An 18,926-nucleotide genomic window follows, 5' to 3' on the forward strand; every position below is an offset into this window, starting at 1 on the left:
GTGGAATGTGTAAACCAACATTTTACTGCGGTTTTTCTTTTTAACTTAAAGTAAACCTTCGGACTAAAAATCGACTCAGCAGCACTGAAAAGGCTTGGTGTTTACAGTTTCACAGTATCAGAACTTTGTTTCTCTTATACAAGCCTCATTTTTAGCTGCACAAAAGAAAACTGCCCGGGCTTTTTTCCCCTGATGCTGTGCAAAGCATGATGGGATTTCTGATGTTGTTGTTCTCGTTCTGCTGTTTTGGTGCAATTTTTTTTTCTTTACATTTTGAATTTGACATTTGAAGCCTAGTGCGTGCAGCTGGCAGGGGTTATCAGGACACAGGACAGTTGGAACTGTGTCTTATGCTCTTTGTCACCTCCTTTCAACCAAAAAGATGGCTGCCCCCATGACAAAGATAGCAGACCCCATGAATCACAAACATTTGCCTGTTCTTTTAAAACAGGGTGGGTACAAAATTAGGAAACAGTAAATTCGGGCGCCTGAGGCTAGTGGACAAATCGGGCGCCGCCATTCACTCCTATAATAAATATCGTTTAATGGGCGCCCGATAGGAAAAAAGGGCGCCGGTGAAAAATAACGTTTTAAAAGCGGCGCCCGGAGACTTAATGTTTTATTACTGCTTCTCATGATTACACATTATTTAATTATTTATACATTTTTAAATATTATTTTTAAACGAAAAACAGTACAATATTTTTTTTCAAACATTATTTTTAAACGAAAAACAGTACTTTTTTTTTTTTTTTACATTATTTTTAAACGAAAAAAACAACAGGGGGGTCTTAGGTTTAGGCACCAACAGGGGGGTCTTAGGTTTAGGCACCAACAGGGGGGGTCTTAGGTTTAGGCACCAACAGGGGGGTCTTAGGTTTAGGCACCAACAGGGGGGGTCTTAGGTTTAGGCACCAACAGGGGGTCTTAGGTTTAGGCACCAAAAGGGGGGTCTTAGGTTTAGGCACCAACAGGGGGGTCTTAGGTTTAGGCACCAACAGGGGGGTCTTAGGTTTAGGCACCAACAGGGGGGTCTTAGGTTTAGGCACCAACAGGGGGGTCTTAGGTTTAGGCACCAACAGGGAGGTCTTAGGTTTAGGCACCAACAGGGGGGTCTTAGGTTTAGGCACCGACAGGGGGGTCTTAGGTTTAGGCACTAACAGGGGGGTCTAGGGGTTAGGGGTAGGTACAGGGAGGGTTACTTAGTAATTTTTTTTTTTAACGTTATTATACGTTTCAGTATTTTAACGAAAGATTAACGTTTTTACAATTGCCGATTTAATGCACATTATTCAATGATTTATAACTTTAAAAAACATTAATTTTAAACGAAATACCGTACAATACATTTTTAAACGTTATCCATGCTTATCGTTAAAAACCCGGCGCCCTTTTTTCCCAGCGCCCCTTTTTAACGTACGCACAAAATTATACTACCTATCTATTCTAATTAACATAACTAATGTAACTAATGTAACTTAATGACAGTATGTTTGTTTAGGCTGAAGTTCCCCTTTAACTTGGGTGAGCACACTGGTTATTTCCTATGGAGGATTCAAATAGGAGATAGTTTCATGTATTGATAATTACTGAACATAAGAAAATAAATAAAGCAATAATTAGCAAGGGTAGAAGACTTTAAAGAGAATCTGTATTGTTAACCACTTCAGGACCACAGTCTTTTCGCCCCTTAAGGACCAGAGCCTTTTTCTCCATTCAGACCACTGCAGCTTTCACGGTTTAATGCTCGGTCATACAACCTACCACCTAAATGAATTTTACCTCCTTTTCTTGTCACTAATACAGCTTTCTTTTGATGCTATTTGATTGCTCCTGCGAGTTTTACTTTTTATTATATTCATCAAAAAAGACATGAATTTTGGCAAAAAAATGATTTTTTTAACTTTCTGTGCTGACATTTTTCAAATAAAGTAAAATTTCTGTATACATGCAGCGCGAAAAATGTGGACAAACATGTTTTTGATAAAAAAAAACCCATTCAGTGTATATTTATTGGTTTGGGTAAAAGTTATAGCGTTTACAAACTATGGTGCAAAAAGTGAATTTTCCCATTTTCAAGCATCTCTGACTTTTCTGCGCACCTGTCAGGTTTCATGAGGGGCTAAAATTCCAGGATAGTACAAATACCCCCCAAATGACCCCATTTTGGAAAGAAGACATCCCAAAGTATTCAGTGAGAGGCATGGTGAGTTCATAGAAGATTTTATTTTTTGTCACAAGTTAGCGGAAAATGACACTTTCTGACAAAAAAAAGAAAAAAAAAAGTTTCCATTTCTTCTAACTTGCAACAAAAAAAAATGAAATCTGCCACGGACTCACTATGCTCCTCTCTGAATACCTTGAAGTGTCTACTTTCCAAAATGGGGTCATTTGTGGGGTGTGTTCACTGTCCTGGCATTTTGGGGGGTGCCTAATTGTAAGCACCCCTGTAAAGCCTAAAGATGCTCATTGGACTTTTGGCCCCTTAGCGCAGTTAGGCTGCAAAAAAGTGCCACACATGTGGTATTGCCGTACTCAGGAGAAGTAGTATAATGTGTTTTGGGGTGTATTTTTACACATACCCATGCTGGGTGGGAGAAATATCTCCATAAATGACAATTGTTTTATTTTTTTTACACACAATTGTCTATTTATAGAGATATTTCTGCCACTCAGCATGGGTATGTGGAAAAATACACCCCAAAACACATTATACTACTTCTCCTGAGTACGGCGATACCACATGTGTGGCACTTTTTTGCACCCTAACTGCGCTAAGGGGCCCAAAGTTCAATGAGTACCTTTAGGATTTCACAGGTCATTTTGAGAAATTTCGTTTCAAGACTACTCCTCGCGGTTTAGGGCCCCTAAAATGCCAGGACAGTATAGGAACCCCACAAATTACCCCATTTTAGAAAGAAGACACCCCAAGGTATTCCGTTAGGAGGATGGTGAGTTCATAGAAGATTTTTTTTTTTTGTCACAAGTAAGCGGAAATTGATTTTAATTGTTTTTTTTCACAAAGTGTCATTTTCCGCTAACTTATGACAAAAAATAAAATCTTCTATGAACTCACCATACTCCTAACGGAATACCTTGGGGTGTCTTCTTTCTAAAATGGGGTCATTTGTGGGGTTCCTATACTGCCCTGGCATTTTAGGGGCCCTAAACCGTGAGGAGTAGTCTTGAAACCTAAATGTCGCAAAATGACCTGTGAAATCCTAAAGGTACTCATTGGACTTTGGGCCTCTTAGCGCACTTAGGGTGCAAAAAAGTGCCACACATGTGGTACCGCCGTACTCAGGAGAAGTAGTATAATGTGTTTTGGGGTGTATTTTTACACATACCCATGCTGGGTGGGAGAAATATCTCTGTAAATGACAATTGTTTGATTTTTTTTTACACACAATTGTCCTTTTACAGAGAGATTTCTCCCACCCAGCATGGGTATGTGTAAAAATACACCCCAAAACACAATATACTACTTCTTCTGAGTACGGCGATACCACATGTGTGACACTTTTTTGCAACCTAGGTGCGCTAAGGGGCCTAACGTCCTATTCACAGGTCATTTTGAGGCCTTTGGATTCTAGACTACTGCTCACGGTTTAGGGCCCCTTAAATGCCAGGGCAGTATAGGAACCCCACAAGTGACCCCATTTTAGAAAGAAAACACCCCAAGGTATTCTGTTAGGAGTATGGTGAGTTCATAGAAGATTTTTTTTTTGTCACAAGTTAGCGGAAAATGACACTTTGTGAAAAAAAAAACAATACATATCAATTTCCGCTAACTTGTGACAAAAAATAAAATCTTCTATGAACTCATCATACACCTAACAGAATACCTTGGGGTGTCTTCTTTCTAAAATGGGGTCACTTGTGGGGTTCCTATACTGCCCTGGCATTTTACGGGCCCAAAACTGTGAGTAGTCTGGAAACGAAATTTCTCAAAATGACTGATCAGGGGTATAAGCATCTGCAAATTTTGATGACAGGTGGTCTATGAGGGGGCAAATTTTGTGGAACCGGTCATAAGCAGGGTGGCCTCTTAGATGACAGGATGTTTTGGGCCTGATCTGATGGATAGGAGTGCTAGGGGGTGACAGGAGGTGATTGATGGGTGTCTCAGGGGGCGGTTAGAGGGGAAAATAGATGCAATCAATGCACTGGGGAGGTGATCGGAAGGGGGTCTGAGGGGGACCTGAGGGTTTGGCCGAGTGATCAGGAGCCCACACGGGGCAAATTAGGGCCTGATCTGATGGGTAGGTGTGCTAGGGGGTGACAGGAGGTGATTGATGGGTGTCTCAAGGTGTGATTAGAGGGGGGAAATAGATGCAAGCAATGCACTAGCGAGGTGATCAGGGCTGGGGTCTGAGGACGTTCTGAGGTGTGGGCGGGTGATTGGGTGCCCGCAAGGGGCAGATTAGGGTCTAATCTGATGGGTAACAGTGACAGGTGGTGATAGGGGGTAATTGATAGGTGATTGATGGGTAATTAGTGGGTGTTTAGAGGAGAGAATAGATGTAAACAATGGATTTGGGAGGTGATCTGATGTCGGATCTGCGGGCGATCTATTGGTGTGGGTGGGTGATCAGATTGCCCGCAAGGGGCAGGTTAGGGGCTGATTGATGGGTGGCAGTGACAGGGGGTGATTGATGGGTGGCAGTGACAGGGGGTGATTGATAGGTGATTGACAGGTGATCAGTGGGTTATTACAGGGAATAACAGATGTAAATATTGCACTGGCGAATTGATAAAGGGGGGTCTGAGGGCAATCTGAGCGTGTGGGCGGGTGATTGGGTGCCCGCAAGGGGTAGATTAGGGTCTAATCTGATGGGTAACAGTGACAGGTGGTGATAGGGGGTGATTGATAGGTGATTGATGGGTAATTAGTGGGTGTTTAGAGGAGAGAATAGATGTAAACAATGGATTTGGGAGGTGATCTGATGTCGGATCTGCGGGCGATCTATTGGTGTGGGTGGGTGATCAGATTGCCCGCAAGGGGCAGGTTAGGGGCTGATTGATGGGTAGCAGAGACAGGGGGTGATTGACTGGTGATTGACGGGTGATTGACGGGTGATTGACAGGTGATTGACAGGTGATCAGGGGGGATAGATGCATACAGTACACGGGGGGAGGGGTCTGGGGGGGGGTCTGGGGAGAATCTGAGTGGTGGGGGGGGTGATCAGGAGGGGGCAGGGGGCAGGGGGGGGGATAAAAAAAAAATAGCGTTGACAGATAGTGACAGGGAGTGATTGATGGGTGATTAGGGGGGTGATTGGGTGCAAACAGTGGTCTGGGGGGTGGGCAGGGGGGGGTCTGAGGGGTGCTGTGGGCGATCAGGGGGCAGGGGGGGGGAAATCAGTGTGCTTGGGTGCAGACTAGGGTGGCTGCAGCCTGCCCTGGTGGTCCCTCGGACACTGGGACCACCAGGGCAGGAGGCAGCCAGTATAATAGGCTTTGTATACATTACAAAGCCTATTATACAATTTCCATGCGGCGATCCGGGTGCTAGTAACCCGCCGGCGCTTCCGAACGGCCGGCGGGTTACTACGAGCGGTGGGCGGAGCCAGTCCCCGGCGGCTGATCGCGTCACGAATGACGCGATCGCCGCATAGCCACCCACGCAGCCGCCCCCGCCGATGGGCGTATTGCGGTCGTTTGGGCCCGGACTTTGCCGCCGCCCATCGGCTGGGGGCGGTCCTCAAGTGGTTAAAATCGCACAAAAGTAAACATACCAGTGCATTAGGGGACATCTCCTATTACCCTCTGACACAATTTTGCCGCTCCTCGCCGCATTAAAAGTGGTTAAAAACAGTTTTAACCACTTTACCCCCGCCCGTACGGATTTCTCCGTCCCTTTTTCCATCCTTTAACCCCCAGGGACGGAGAAATCCTGACTTTCTGCGCTCCCGCTGCTGCCCGCGCTCCCGCTCGTAAACACGCCGCCCGCCGCTAGTAAACACGCCGCCGCCCGCTCGCCCAGAGATCAACGAACGGGAAAATCCATTTCCGTTCGTTGATCTAAGCCCCGCAATGATCCGCTGCCGTTCGGCTGAGCAGCGCGATCATTGTGAGAAATAGCAAACTCCCAGCCTCTTTCTACTTCCTGCAAGTGTCCAGAAGGACGCTTGCAGGTCGCATGAAACAAAATGTTACTGTTGCCATCTTGTGGCCAAATAGTAAAACTACACCCTAAGCATTTTTTACACACAAATAAACTAGTTTTACACAAAAAAATTAACTCCTTACCTTCCACACTCCCTAAATTATTTTTTTGTAATTAAAAAAAAAAATAAAAAATTTACAATTTTAAAAAAATACATAAATAGTTACCTTAGGGACTGAACTTTTTAAATATTTATGTCAAGAGGGTATAACACTGTTACTTTATAAACTATGGGCTTGTAATTAGGGATGGACGCAAAACTGAAAAAAAATGCACCTTTATTTCCAATTAAAATATTGGCGGCAAACATTGTGATAGGGACATAATTTAAACGGTTTTATAACCGGGACAAATAGGCAAGTACATTTAATGGGTTTTAATTACAGTAGCATACATTATTTAAAAACTATAAAGGCCGAAAACTGAAAAATAATAAATTTTTTCCCTCATTTTTTCCTATTTTTCCATTAAAACACATTTAGAATAAAATTATTCTTGGCATAATGTCCCACCTAAAGAAAGCCTAATTGGTGGCGAAAAAAACAAGATATAGTTCATTTCATTGCGATAAGTAATGATAAAATTATAGACAAATGAATGGAAGGAGCGCTGAAAGGTGAAAATTGCTCTGGTGGTCAAGGGGTAAAACCCCCCAGTTGGGAAGTGGTTAAAAAGTTTGTTTATAAACAAACAAAATGGCCACCAAAACAGGAAGTAGGTTGATGTACAGTATGTCCACACATAGAAAATACATCCATACATAAGCAGGCTGTATACACCCTTCCTTTTGAATCTCAAGAGATCATTTGTGTGTTTCTTTCCCCCTGCAGTTCTCATGCACTGAAGTTTCAGGCTGCTCGTTTCTTCATGCAAACAGCTTTGCCTTTGTCTGTAATTCCTCAGTATGTGAAAGCCCAGCCAGCTCAGAGGAAGATTTATCCAGCTTGTAAAAGATAAGAGAGAAGAGAGAAGCTGCCCTAATCTAAATAATACACAGGCAGTGTGCATAAAGGGGCCTGGAAGGGGGAGTTCATAGCAGAACCACAACACTGAAGAACTTGGCAGCCTTCCAGACACAGGCCGACAAGTCTGACAGGGGAAAGATACATAGATTTATTACAGAGACTGTGATAGTACAAAGTGCTGCAGTAAGCCAGAACACATTAGAATAGCTTTTGGAACTTGTAGGATGATAAAAAACAGGATGCAATTTTTGTTACGGAGTCTCTTTAATGAGTTTTACACTTGTGTGCTTTGTATTGCCCCTGGGATTCTTATAGGTCAATGCTGCATTTATTTCCAAGGTTAATTTGCTTGTACCATATTGTACTGTATGTGTAGTGGCCTTGTCAGAAAAAGTGAGTTTTGAGGGAACACTTAAAGAGACACTGAAGAAAAAAGAATTGATGATATAATGATTTGTATGTGTAGTACAGTTAAGAAATAAAACCTAAGGAGCAGAGACATAAGTCTAATATTGTCTCCAGTACAGGAAGAGTTAATAAACTCCACTTGTTATCTATGCAAAAGAGCCATTGAGCTCCACGACTTTCAAAGTCTTCTCAAGCTTGTTATCTCAACTGTCAGTCACTGTATTTTCTTTCTACAGAGCAGGCCAGAGAACTTTTGAACTGTCCTCCGTAGACAAAATCATTTAGAATGCCGAGTAGTGTGCAAACTGCAAATATTAGAGAATGATGGAATGTTATAAAATAACACTATAGAACTTAAAATAAAAATATGAGAATATTTTCTTTGCTACTAATCTTCTAGTAATTAACCGTACTACACAACCAGTTCATTATATCATTTTTTTTCACTTCAGTGTCTCTTTAAAGATTTCAAATGTTGGAGAGTGATGGATGTGGCTTGCAAGGGGATTCCAGAGGAGCGGTGAGGCACGTTAATGAACAGGATATAATATGAGCATCATTTTTTTGGTGCTTGAAAAATGTGTTGGTATTTACATAGTTCCCTACTTTGAAAAAAAAGACCTGCATCCATCAGGTTCACCCTCTACAGGCTCATACCAACAATCTGTCCAACTATCTTCCAAACTTGTCTGTTGGAAGATAAGTTGGGTGTGTGTACGGCTAGCAAACAACCAGACCAACAGGTTGTTTGCCAAGTCTTTTGAACAGCTTTGTTGTTTTTGAATGCAGACATGTTGTGTATTTTGTTGTTTAGCTTGTGCACATAGTATTTAAGTGAGTTGGTTGTTTATTTGATTGGCATGTGTGCATGTACTTGTTGTACAGTTGGTCATCTTGTGAAGTTGGTTGTGCATTAAGTTGGTTGTGTGTATGAGCCTTTAAAATCACTGTACTGCAAAGCAAAGGAAAGAAGAACCACAAGGTCAGAAACTATCTCTTCGACTGGATCAAGGTATCACATCCTCTCACCTAGCAACAATAGTGTGTATACCCTTCAAAGTAAGGCAAATACCCTGCTCCACTTTCAATGCAGGTATAGAATTTATAATAGCTACCTCTCCTGCTGTGGTAACTACTTCCAAATCTAACCACTGCTACTGTGAACAAACCCCTTCTAAAAAAGATATTAAAATCTCTTTTTCTCCATTCATACTTCATGCCCCTTTGTGCAGACCTTGGAACGAAAAGCCAAGCACTTTACTGCATAGAATCTTTCTTTGCTCGTTTTATTTGTATAAATGTAAAACATAAATAGTAAATTAAATAAAACATGAATGTAACCCTAACTTTTGCAAATAAATACTTCAATATACAGTCCATATTAAAGTGTTCCTTAATATATGAAACAGGGTGGGATTCATGAATAAAATTACATTATAAGAAAAGGAAGCAGCAGCTGCATAATTAATTGCTCGTCTTATTAGAACTGTCACATTTATGATTATTACATGCCTGCTTGAAATGTAACATTGTAATTACGTGTAGCATTCTGCTAGTTTGGCCTAACCCTGGAGAAAGGAAATGTCAATTTGTTTTCTAAAGAAAGTAAATGTTTATTAGGAGCAATATTATAATTATCTACTCAGATTAAGTTCCTAATATGCAATCTTTTAATTAAGTAAAATAAATTGCAGTACACGTGAAGATCACTCTTCTAACTGCCATTATAAACTAAAAAAACTAACATGCAATCTGTAATCAAAAGAAGAGACACATGACTTAGAAACTATGAATATGGATAATTTAAATATGGATAATGTCAAAATCAAATCACAGTAGCATTCCAAAAACTGAGGAAGAATCTGTAATTTTGTGTACTGCAGTATAATTAGTTAATATTACAATTATATTCAAAATTTTAAAATAAGAACCAGTTAGGGCTTGTTTCCACTAGCCCCGATCCGATGCAATGATCGCATCACATCCGAACTGAAACCAATGCAAGTCAATGGAGTGGTTTCCATTAACTGGAAATTCTCATTCGTGATGCAATGCAACCCAGGAAAAGAATCAGATCCATGCTGCAGATTCTCGGAGCACGTATCCAATTCCACTAAAAGGAAGTTGCATCCAGACTTTTACATATACAAATTAATACATAATGGATGCACAAATTAATAATATAAAATTTGGCATTTTGGATTTACTTGAATTATTGAAGCGGAACTGTCGCGAAAATCCTAAAATTGAAAATACACACAAATAAGAAGTACATTTCTCCCAAAAGAAAAGAAGCCATAAATTACTTTTCTCCTATGTTGCTGTCACTTACAGTGAGTAGTAGAAATTTGACATTACCAACAGGTTTTGGGTTAGTCCATCTCTTCATGAGGGATTCTCAGCATGGACTTTATTCTTTATAAAGACATTCTCTGAAAATGATTAATGCAAAGATGCTGGCCAGCCTCCCTGCTCGCTGCACACTATTTTGGCAGTTGGACGGAGCAACTGCCATTCACTAAGTGTTTATAAAAATAAAGAAAACCCTGAGAACCCCCCTATGAGAAGATGGACTAGTCCAAAATCTGTCTGTAAAGTCAGATTTCTACTACTTACTGTAAGTGACAGCAACATAGGAGAAAAGTAATTTATGGCACATTTTACTCTGGGAGAAATGTACTTCTTATTTGTATGCGTTTTTAATGTTAAGCTTTTCGCGGCAGTTCCTCTAAGTAACAAATTTTGTGTGAGATACAGACATATAAAGAACACATCCCGGTTATACAGTGGGATGCGAAAGTTTGGACAACCTTGTTAATCATCATGATTTTCCTGTATGAATCGTTGGTTGTTACGATAAAAAATGTCAGTTAAATATACCATCTAGGAGACACACAGCGATATTTGAGAAGTGAAATGAAGTTTATTGGATATACAGAAAGTGTGCAATAATTGTTTAAATAAAATTAGACAGGTGCATACATTTGCGCACCACAAAAAAGAAATGAAATCAATATTTAGTAGATCCTCCTGTTGCAGACATTACAGCCTCTAAACACTTCCCGTAGGATCAAATGAGAGTCTGGATACTGGTTGAAGGTATTTGAAGGTATTTTAGACCATTCCTCTTTACAAAATATCTCTAGTTCATGGTTTGATAGCTTCTGAGCATGGACAGCTCTCTTTAACTCACAACACAGATTTTCAATTATATTCAGGTCTGGGGACTGAAATGGCCATTCCAGAACGTTGTACTTGAATGCCTTAGTGGATTTTGAGCAGTGTTTAGAAATGTTGTCTTGTTGAAAGATCCAGCCCCGGGTGCAGCTTCAGCTTTGTCACTTATTCCTGGGCACTGGTCTCCAGAATATGTTGATACTGAGTGGAATCCATGCATCCTTCAACTTTGACAAGATTCCAAGTCCCTGCACTGGCCACACAGCATGATGGAACCACCACCATATTTTACCGTAAGTAGCAGGTGTTTTTCTTGTAATGCTGTGTTATTTTCCTCCAAACATAACGCCCCTTGTTATTCCCAAATAACTCAATTTTAGTTTCATCAGTCCACAGCACCTTATTCCAAAATAAAGGTGGCTTGTCCAGATGTGCTTTAGCATACCTCAAGCGGCTCTGTTTGTGCTGTGGACGGAGAAAAGGCTTCCTCTGCATCACTCTCGCATACAGCATCTCCTTGTGTAAAGTGCGCCAAATGGTTGAACGATGCACAATGGCTCCATCTGCAGCAAAATGATGTTGTAGGTCTTTTGTGCTGGTCTGTGGGTTGACTCTGACTGTTCTCATCATCCATCGCTTCTGTCTATCCGAGATTTTTCTTTGTTTGCCACTTCAAGCCTTAACTTGGCCTAAGCCTGTGGTCTCCCATTTCCTCAATATGTTACTAACTGTGGAAACAGACAGCTGAAATCTCTGAGACAGCTTTCTGTATCCTTCCCCTAATCCATGATGGTGAACAATCTTTGTCTTCAGGTCATTTGAGAGTTGTTTTGAGACCCTCATGCTGCTACTCTTTAGAGAAAATTAAAGGAGGAGGGAAACTTACAATTCACCCCCTTAAATACTCTTTCTCATGATTGGATTCACCTGTGTATGTAGGTCAGGGGTTATTGAGCTTACCAAGCCAATTTGAGTTCCAATAATTAGTTCTAAAGGTTTTGGAATCAATAAAATGACAACAGTGTCCAAATTTATGCTCCTGCCTAATTTTATTTAAACAATTATTGCACACTTTCTGTAAATCCAATAAACTTAATTTCACTTCTCAAATATCACTGTGTGTGTCTCCTATATGATATATTTAACTGACATTTTTAATCGTAACAACCAACAATTTATACAGGAAAATCATGACAACTAATGAGGTTGCCCAAACTTTCGCATCCCACTGTATATGCGGGTCAATGGAGCAGAACGGATGGTGGAGCAGGTTTTGTTACTGGCAGAGGAGCTTAAGCATTGTGCACTAGTGATCCTAATCTTGCCAGCTGGCTCCCTGATGTGTCCGTGCCCCACTTCCCCTGCAACATGGTGTGCAGAATGCGCTGCTCAAGACTACCTGTGTCCCCAGCTTGTGGAGTGGAGCATGCAAGCAATGATCAGGGATTCTTCCTGTGTCTCAAATCTATGACATCATCTAGTGGAGTCTTGAGACACAGCTGTATCAACCTTTCTTTCTATAGAAACAGGAAGTACACACTCTAACTCCTGGAATTACTCTCTTTGACAGAATAAAAAGACAAGACAAGACAAATAACATTTATATCGCGCTTTTCTCCTGGCGAACCCAAAGTGCCAGAGCTGCAGCCACTAGGACGCGCTCTGTAGGCAGTAGCAGTGTTAGGGAGACTTGCCTAAGGTCTCCTACTGAATAGGTGCTGGCTTACTGAACTGGCAGAGCCGAGATACGAACCCTGGTCTCATGCGTCAGAGGCAGAGCCCTTAACCATTACACCATCCAGCCACAACCCTCAAGCAAACATTTATTGTAACTGTGCACCAGTCTCTTGTATTCTTCCTTCCCCTGAAGTTTCTTGCTTCTGCTATACTTTATCTAACAAATAAATATGTAACAGTATTGCAAGTGTTGGATGCAATGGCTGGTTTGAATGAAAATGCCACTGAATCCCAGGCCATCTTCAATAAGGTCTAAAGCTACATACTTACCTTGCGACACAGGAAGATGGATCCATCGACATCTTCTTGACTATGAGTGCTTCCTGATCCATCTTCCAGCCAGCGGTTATGCGCAACATCACGTGACAACAGAAGACGGGTGTAAACCAGACCTCAAGTCATTGCAATACTTTGCGCGGGAGTCGTCAGGGATCTTAAAGATACAATCCGTGACGACGGGCAATATCGCTGTGTGGAGCTAAATGACATTTGCGTGATCGTGCGCCTATACCCACGTCGTGAGATAATGGAAACGGCCGCTCATCGCTCAAAAAATCATTGGTCATTGAAAAAATCATCTGAAAAATTGTGAGATGGGTACGGGCCTTAAGCCTTCTTATGGGTTCCTTCAGAGACCTCGTATGCTCAAAGTATAAATCAGTATCCTTAGAGTAATAATGGCAGTATTTGTATAGCGTCTTTCTCCTGTCGGACTCAAATCGCTTGCGAGGCAGCCACTAGAGCGCACTCAGTAGGCAGTAGCAGTGTTAGGGAGTCTTGCCCAATGAACTCCTTACTGAATTACTGGCTTACTGAACAGGCAGAGCCGAGATTCGAACCCAGGTCTCCCATGTCAGAGGCAGAGCCCTTAACCAGTACACCATCCAGCCACTGCTGGATGGAGTACTGGATTAAGGAAGCACTGCGTCTAGGGCATTTGGATCATGGTTCCTGATCCTCTAATTTAAAGGGAAATCTGCATTTATAAGATCTGGGGATAAACAGTTTTATTCTCCGGGTCTTTCCATTGAAGTTTTTGATTGCTCTATAAACTGGAGAAACTCTGGACTCTTGATTCTCCAGTTCCCTATAAATACAATCCTGTGCAAAAACAGAGTGACGACTTTCCTCAATTTGTTGTAAGCAGCTTTTAAAGGATACCCAAGGTGACATGTGACATTATGAGATAGACATGGGTATGTACAGTGCCTAGCACACAAATAACTATGCTGTGTTCCTTTTTTTTCTTTCTCTGCCTGAAAGAGTTAAATATCAGGTATGTAAGTGGCTGACTCAGTCCTGACTCAGACAGGAAGTGACTACAGTGTGACACTCACTGATAAGAAATTCCAACTATAAAACACTTCCCTAGCAGAAAATGGCCTCTGAGAGCAGGAAAGAGATAAAAAGGGGAATTTCTTATCAGTGAGGGTCACATTGTAGTCACTTCCTGTCTGAGTCATGACTGAGTCAGCCACTTATATACCTGATATTTAACTCTTTCAGGCAGAGAAAGAAAAAAAAGGAACACATCATAGTTATTTGTAAGCTAGGCACTGTACATACCCTTGTCTATCTCATCATGTCACATGTCACTTCGGGTATCCTTTAAAAAGTACAAAGGATGTATCCCCTGCACTAAACAAATAACACTGGGTTTTGATAGATGACGGTGTTAGGGATGAATCAGATATCTCAGCTCCCCTCTCCTCCCATGAATCCTCTGTACACATCCTTCACAGAAAGGTGAGAAGGACTAACAGCAGGTAATGGAAGGTTTGTAGGTAAACCCTGATCCTGAGACCCTGATCAGACCTGTGATCCCGAGGAAAACTGAGGAAGAGTGGATACCACAGAAACATCAGACAACAAATGAACAGTATCCATATGGCCTGAACTAGTCTGAGCTACCTATCCCAAAACACTAGTAGAGGTTTGGGCCACAGGCTGCTGGACATTGTGTGATTGCTGAGGCTGTATATTAAATTGTTGCTGTAGTTCAGTCAGAACTGTTTGTAAGGGAAGAGAAAGTAACACCACCCCAAATGCAGAAATGTAGTAGTAAGTTCATCTTTTAAATACAATATTAAATCAAGTAACTCTACCGTTGTAGCTTCATGCCTAGGGACTGCAATACCCTTAGCTCAATTGTAACAATCAATACATAGGTTATGGGTAGCCCCCTTAGGCAGTCTACAATTGCACTTCACACACTTTAAAAGAACACTATCAAACCAAGTGTTCTAAAATGACAAAATGCACTAATAATGTCTAAGTAGCTGTGTAAACATTTTCCTACTTTTCATGTTAAATATCAAAGGCAAAAGCTACGTTTGGAATGTTTCATTTGAATAGATGAATCTCTGCAGTCTGACATGCTAAGAACAGTGTAATATTGAAGCAGAGTTAAATGAAAAGCCTGTCTGGTGTTGGGTTTCACATACTATTACAAATGTTTATTTTGCACATAAGTTACATTTCCTTCTGCTTTCTGCAAACAGCTCTCAGAGACACAGCAGTTGCAGCTGCTGAGAGCTTTCTCACACACACAGGGCTAAAAGATGAAGTGTGAGGGAACTCCCCCTCCCCTCTTGGTTCACTCCGGTGTAAGAATTGGTGACGCTGAAGTGTGAAAAGAATTTGATAACAATAAACAAAGAGATAAGCACTTAAATGCATACACCCATACTTAAAGGTAGCCATACATCTAGTGATGTATGGTCAGATTCCACCAAGAGACAAATCTCTCTCTTATTGAATCTGATAAGAGAGAGATATGTCAGCTGCCCATACACCACAGGCCGATTCCCGATCAATTACATGCTGAAGTTGCCTTATGCGCCACATCCGTTACCTTGCTGCTGTGCTCCCTTAATGTAAATGTCCCCCCCGTGCCCCATGTAGATATACATTACCTGTCCGCAGCCTCCACTTGTCCCCAGCTGGCTTCCCGGGATTCCTCTTCTGCATACACGCACGCCCCATGTGGTTTCCTAGTAAGGGCGCGTTTGTGTGACGTCACATGGGGCGTCGTGTATGAAGAGGGAAATGCGCCCGGAGTAGCAGAGGGGCAAGCGCAGGCCACTGACAGTCAAGTAATATATACATAACATGGGGCACGGGGGGACATTTCATTAGGAGGGCACAGCATCTGGGGTTTCGTCATGTTCGTTGGGAAATTGCACGCCATTCCCACCGCGCACCCGACTGAGCAAGTTGGCCCAATATCTTGCAGCATGCACTATCAAGAATGGTCGCATTGTCAGTCAGGCATGCACTTGGCGGCACCGATTTTCATTCGATTACAATAATCAAATTGGATGGTCGTTTGGCCACCAAGTCGCCTGATGTATGGCCACCTAAAAAGCACTCCCCAAACTATTCCTATCTCAATGGAAAAAAACATGTTAATCAATAGTGTTCCTTTAAGTATTTGGAAGTACTCTTGGCCAGTTGTTTTCTGGAAAAAACCATAAGCCACTTCTCTTAGCACATAAGTCTGACTAACAAATGCATATAGTGACTACAGAGTAAAGAAAATATGATGCCTTAAAACCTCTTACTGGCTGCCTTTCACATTGTTCAGGGTTACTAGTCATGGGTGTCTCCTGCTGCTCTGCATGGGTGGATGCCACTGTCTGCTCAATCGTCCACAATGCCTTGCAGCATGGTTTCCCGGCAGGTTAAAACCTGCGGTTCTTGGGACGGTGCTGCCCCAGGGTCATGAGATCCTGCCGCCAACCATTCAGTCGCCTTGAAGCAGAGTTTGTCAAGTGAGCTCCGTTCACTTCTGCCGGAAGTGCCTTTGGCATGCATGGAGCTCTCTCATAGCAGATGGTAGGTGGTAATGGTGTGAAGAAAGTGCACTCACTGCATCACAGAACACAACCCAGTGGCTCAGGTATTTCTATTCACACCACCGCTCAGCTAGGTCTGTAATACAATACAGACATCACTATCAATGGCAACAATCAACTCCTTAACTAAGAGTAGGTGCCATCCAGCATCCCTACCCAATAAAAAATAAAAAAAAGTAACCTTCCATGGATCATCTGGTGAAACAAACAAAAAAACTGCAGGAAGGAAGAGAAGTCCTTGTTTTACACCATGGGGTAGTTCTTAATTTTAGAAGGCAGTGTTTGCCTACCAGCTCAGGTCACTGGAGATGGTTGTGCCCAGAAGGAGCACGCTGGCTACTCATTCAACCTCTGTGCCATCAGTGTAGATTGGAGTTGAGGTGGGGCATGCTTTCTGAAGTCGACTATCATCTCAATGGTTTTGGATGTGTTGAGGACCAGCCTGTTCTCCCTACACCAATAGCATATTATCTCAACCTCCTGATGATAGGCCTGCCATTCTTAGTTACAAGGTCAATGATGATGGTGTTGTCAGCAAATTTGATTACCTTGATGCAGGTCATTTTGGTGTGATTTGTGGCACAAAAATAGGGCACCAGCTTTGGCACCAATTTTAATTTCTATCAGCTCAGTAGTGGCGGTGGAGTTTGGTTACTGTGTAGCCAAACTCTGTAGTAGTAGAGACGGTGGAGAAAGCAATGGTGGAGTTCAAATACTGTGTTGACTTTATGCTGTGGAACTCCATTCCAATTATATTGTTTGGCTTGTCGCCTAACATTTTAGAATCCTCTAACATGTAACCAACTTTAAGTCAAAGGACATACTGTGCTAGTATGTAACTGAATAAACAGATTAAAAAAAAAACCTGAAGAACAACTTAGTGAATATAACTTAATGGATATAGGTGCTTATTATTTTTTATTTTTGTTTTTACAATAACTCACTAATATTATAAATGCGAAAGTTTGGACGTTTGTTACTCAATCACGCAACATTGGCTAAATGGATTTGAATGAATTTTGCCACACACATAATACTTTACCTGGAATAACATATAGGATACTTTTTATCTCCATAACCAAAAGGAGGGCAGAGACAAATACACATTTCACTGGGAAAATGTAAACTGCAGCCATTCTTACTTACACTGTTAATTGTAGGGTTCTCAAACTTTGCACAGTTGGTCACTGGGTGACTGGGATTAATATTCAGAAAAGTGGGTGGAGCCTACAAAAGCCAATCAAAATTCACCTATTGATTTTCAAGGGGAATATTTCATTGCTGTATTCTTGCACTGTAAATGGCACAAGCCTCAAACCTGGTACAGTTGGTCATTGGGTGACTCGGGTTCAAATTCTGAAAAAATGGTGGAGCCACAGCCAACCAGATTTATTTTCTTTCATTGCAAATTATTGATGCCAAAGACTGCAAAGCTCACAAACTTGGTCATTGAGTAATTGAGTAATTGTGTGATAGGGTTAGTGGGCGGAACCAACACCAGCCAAATACATACCCAGCCAACACCAGCCAAATACATACCCGGGCATTCCCGGGCCATCAGCTATTTAATTTATAAATTACTTAGACAGCGCTTGCCCATTGTAAAATTTTACCTCACCCTTATTTAGATTTTTTTTATTTATCACTGACATTGTTACTGCTGGCAAGTTAAATCCCATTTGAATGTCCCACTTCATGTATAGTGAGCAGGAATGTCAATTAATCTGCCAGAGTGCTCTGTGGCAGAAGGCTTTGTGATATCATAACCTACACTAAACAGCACTGGGAGGTTGGGGTTACATTACAGTATATAGTAATATAAGAAGTGTTTCTGATGCTAAAACCAGGATAATTAATGTGCAAAAGGTATCCTAAATAATTTTTTTTTATGTTCTGACCTGAGTCGTTACAGGTCCTCTTAACAGTATCCCTGATCCTATTATGCTTTTTCCCTTTGCAATCATGTATATCTTTCTAGAGAGTAACTGTTAAAATGTTGCATGATGACAAGTCAAGCACAATACGGTTCCATTTTGTAGGTATTAAAATGCATCATACCTTATCTTTTGTAAGGCAGCGGTGACAGTCACAACTAAAGCAATACTGACGATTTAACTGAGCCTGGCGCTGGTGTGTGGGCATCTTCACATCAATGTAACTAATGGTCATCTGTAAAATGATAAAATATTGTTTATTTTAGTAAATGGATGACAAATGCTGTTGGAGAATATTTTTTTTGTAACTATTAACCATAGAAACTCAAATCATATCATATAGAACAAATGTCTTACATGGTAGAAACCTGGACGTGAGTCGCCAAACTCTGTGTTAGCAAGCTGTCAGTTAGTATTTTCTGGCAAAACTCTCAAAACCCAAAAGCCTGGTTTCTAAAAAGTTGGTTAGTGTTGGATTTAGAAATTCAGCTAATACCAGCAGACACGTGTTTAGCTTGTAATTTGTTTGACTGAAAGGTGATAATCTTCTAGTCTAGACCTCAAAAGTGGGTAGCCAATAATTTGTTAGACCTATACCGGTTTCCGTTAACACTGGAGACCTTACAGTACACCTGACCCAAGGCAAAGCTAACCAAGATATGCACAGAGGATGTTAATG

The 18,926-nt window shown here is 41.5% G+C and overlaps 1 protein-coding gene across 3 annotated transcripts in view; it reads right to left on the minus strand.

Annotated features, from left to right (window-relative positions):
* Window positions 1-18,926, minus strand: part of SMYD3 (SET and MYND domain containing 3) — a 437,216-nt gene that overhangs the window by 179,268 nt on the left and 239,022 nt on the right. For all 3 annotated transcript variants that reach the window (XM_068232068.1, XM_068232066.1, XM_068232067.1), the window contains one exon: window positions 18,372-18,482. In XM_068232068.1, coding sequence (XP_068088169.1) covers window positions 18,372-18,482 — 111 coding nt within the window. The remainder of the gene's footprint in view (window positions 1-18,371; window positions 18,483-18,926) is intronic.

Source organism: Hyperolius riggenbachi, chromosome 4 (genome assembly GCF_040937935.1).
Source record: "Hyperolius riggenbachi isolate aHypRig1 chromosome 4, aHypRig1.pri, whole genome shotgun sequence".
NCBI classification, from domain to species: Eukaryota; Metazoa; Chordata; class Amphibia; order Anura; family Hyperoliidae; genus Hyperolius; species Hyperolius riggenbachi.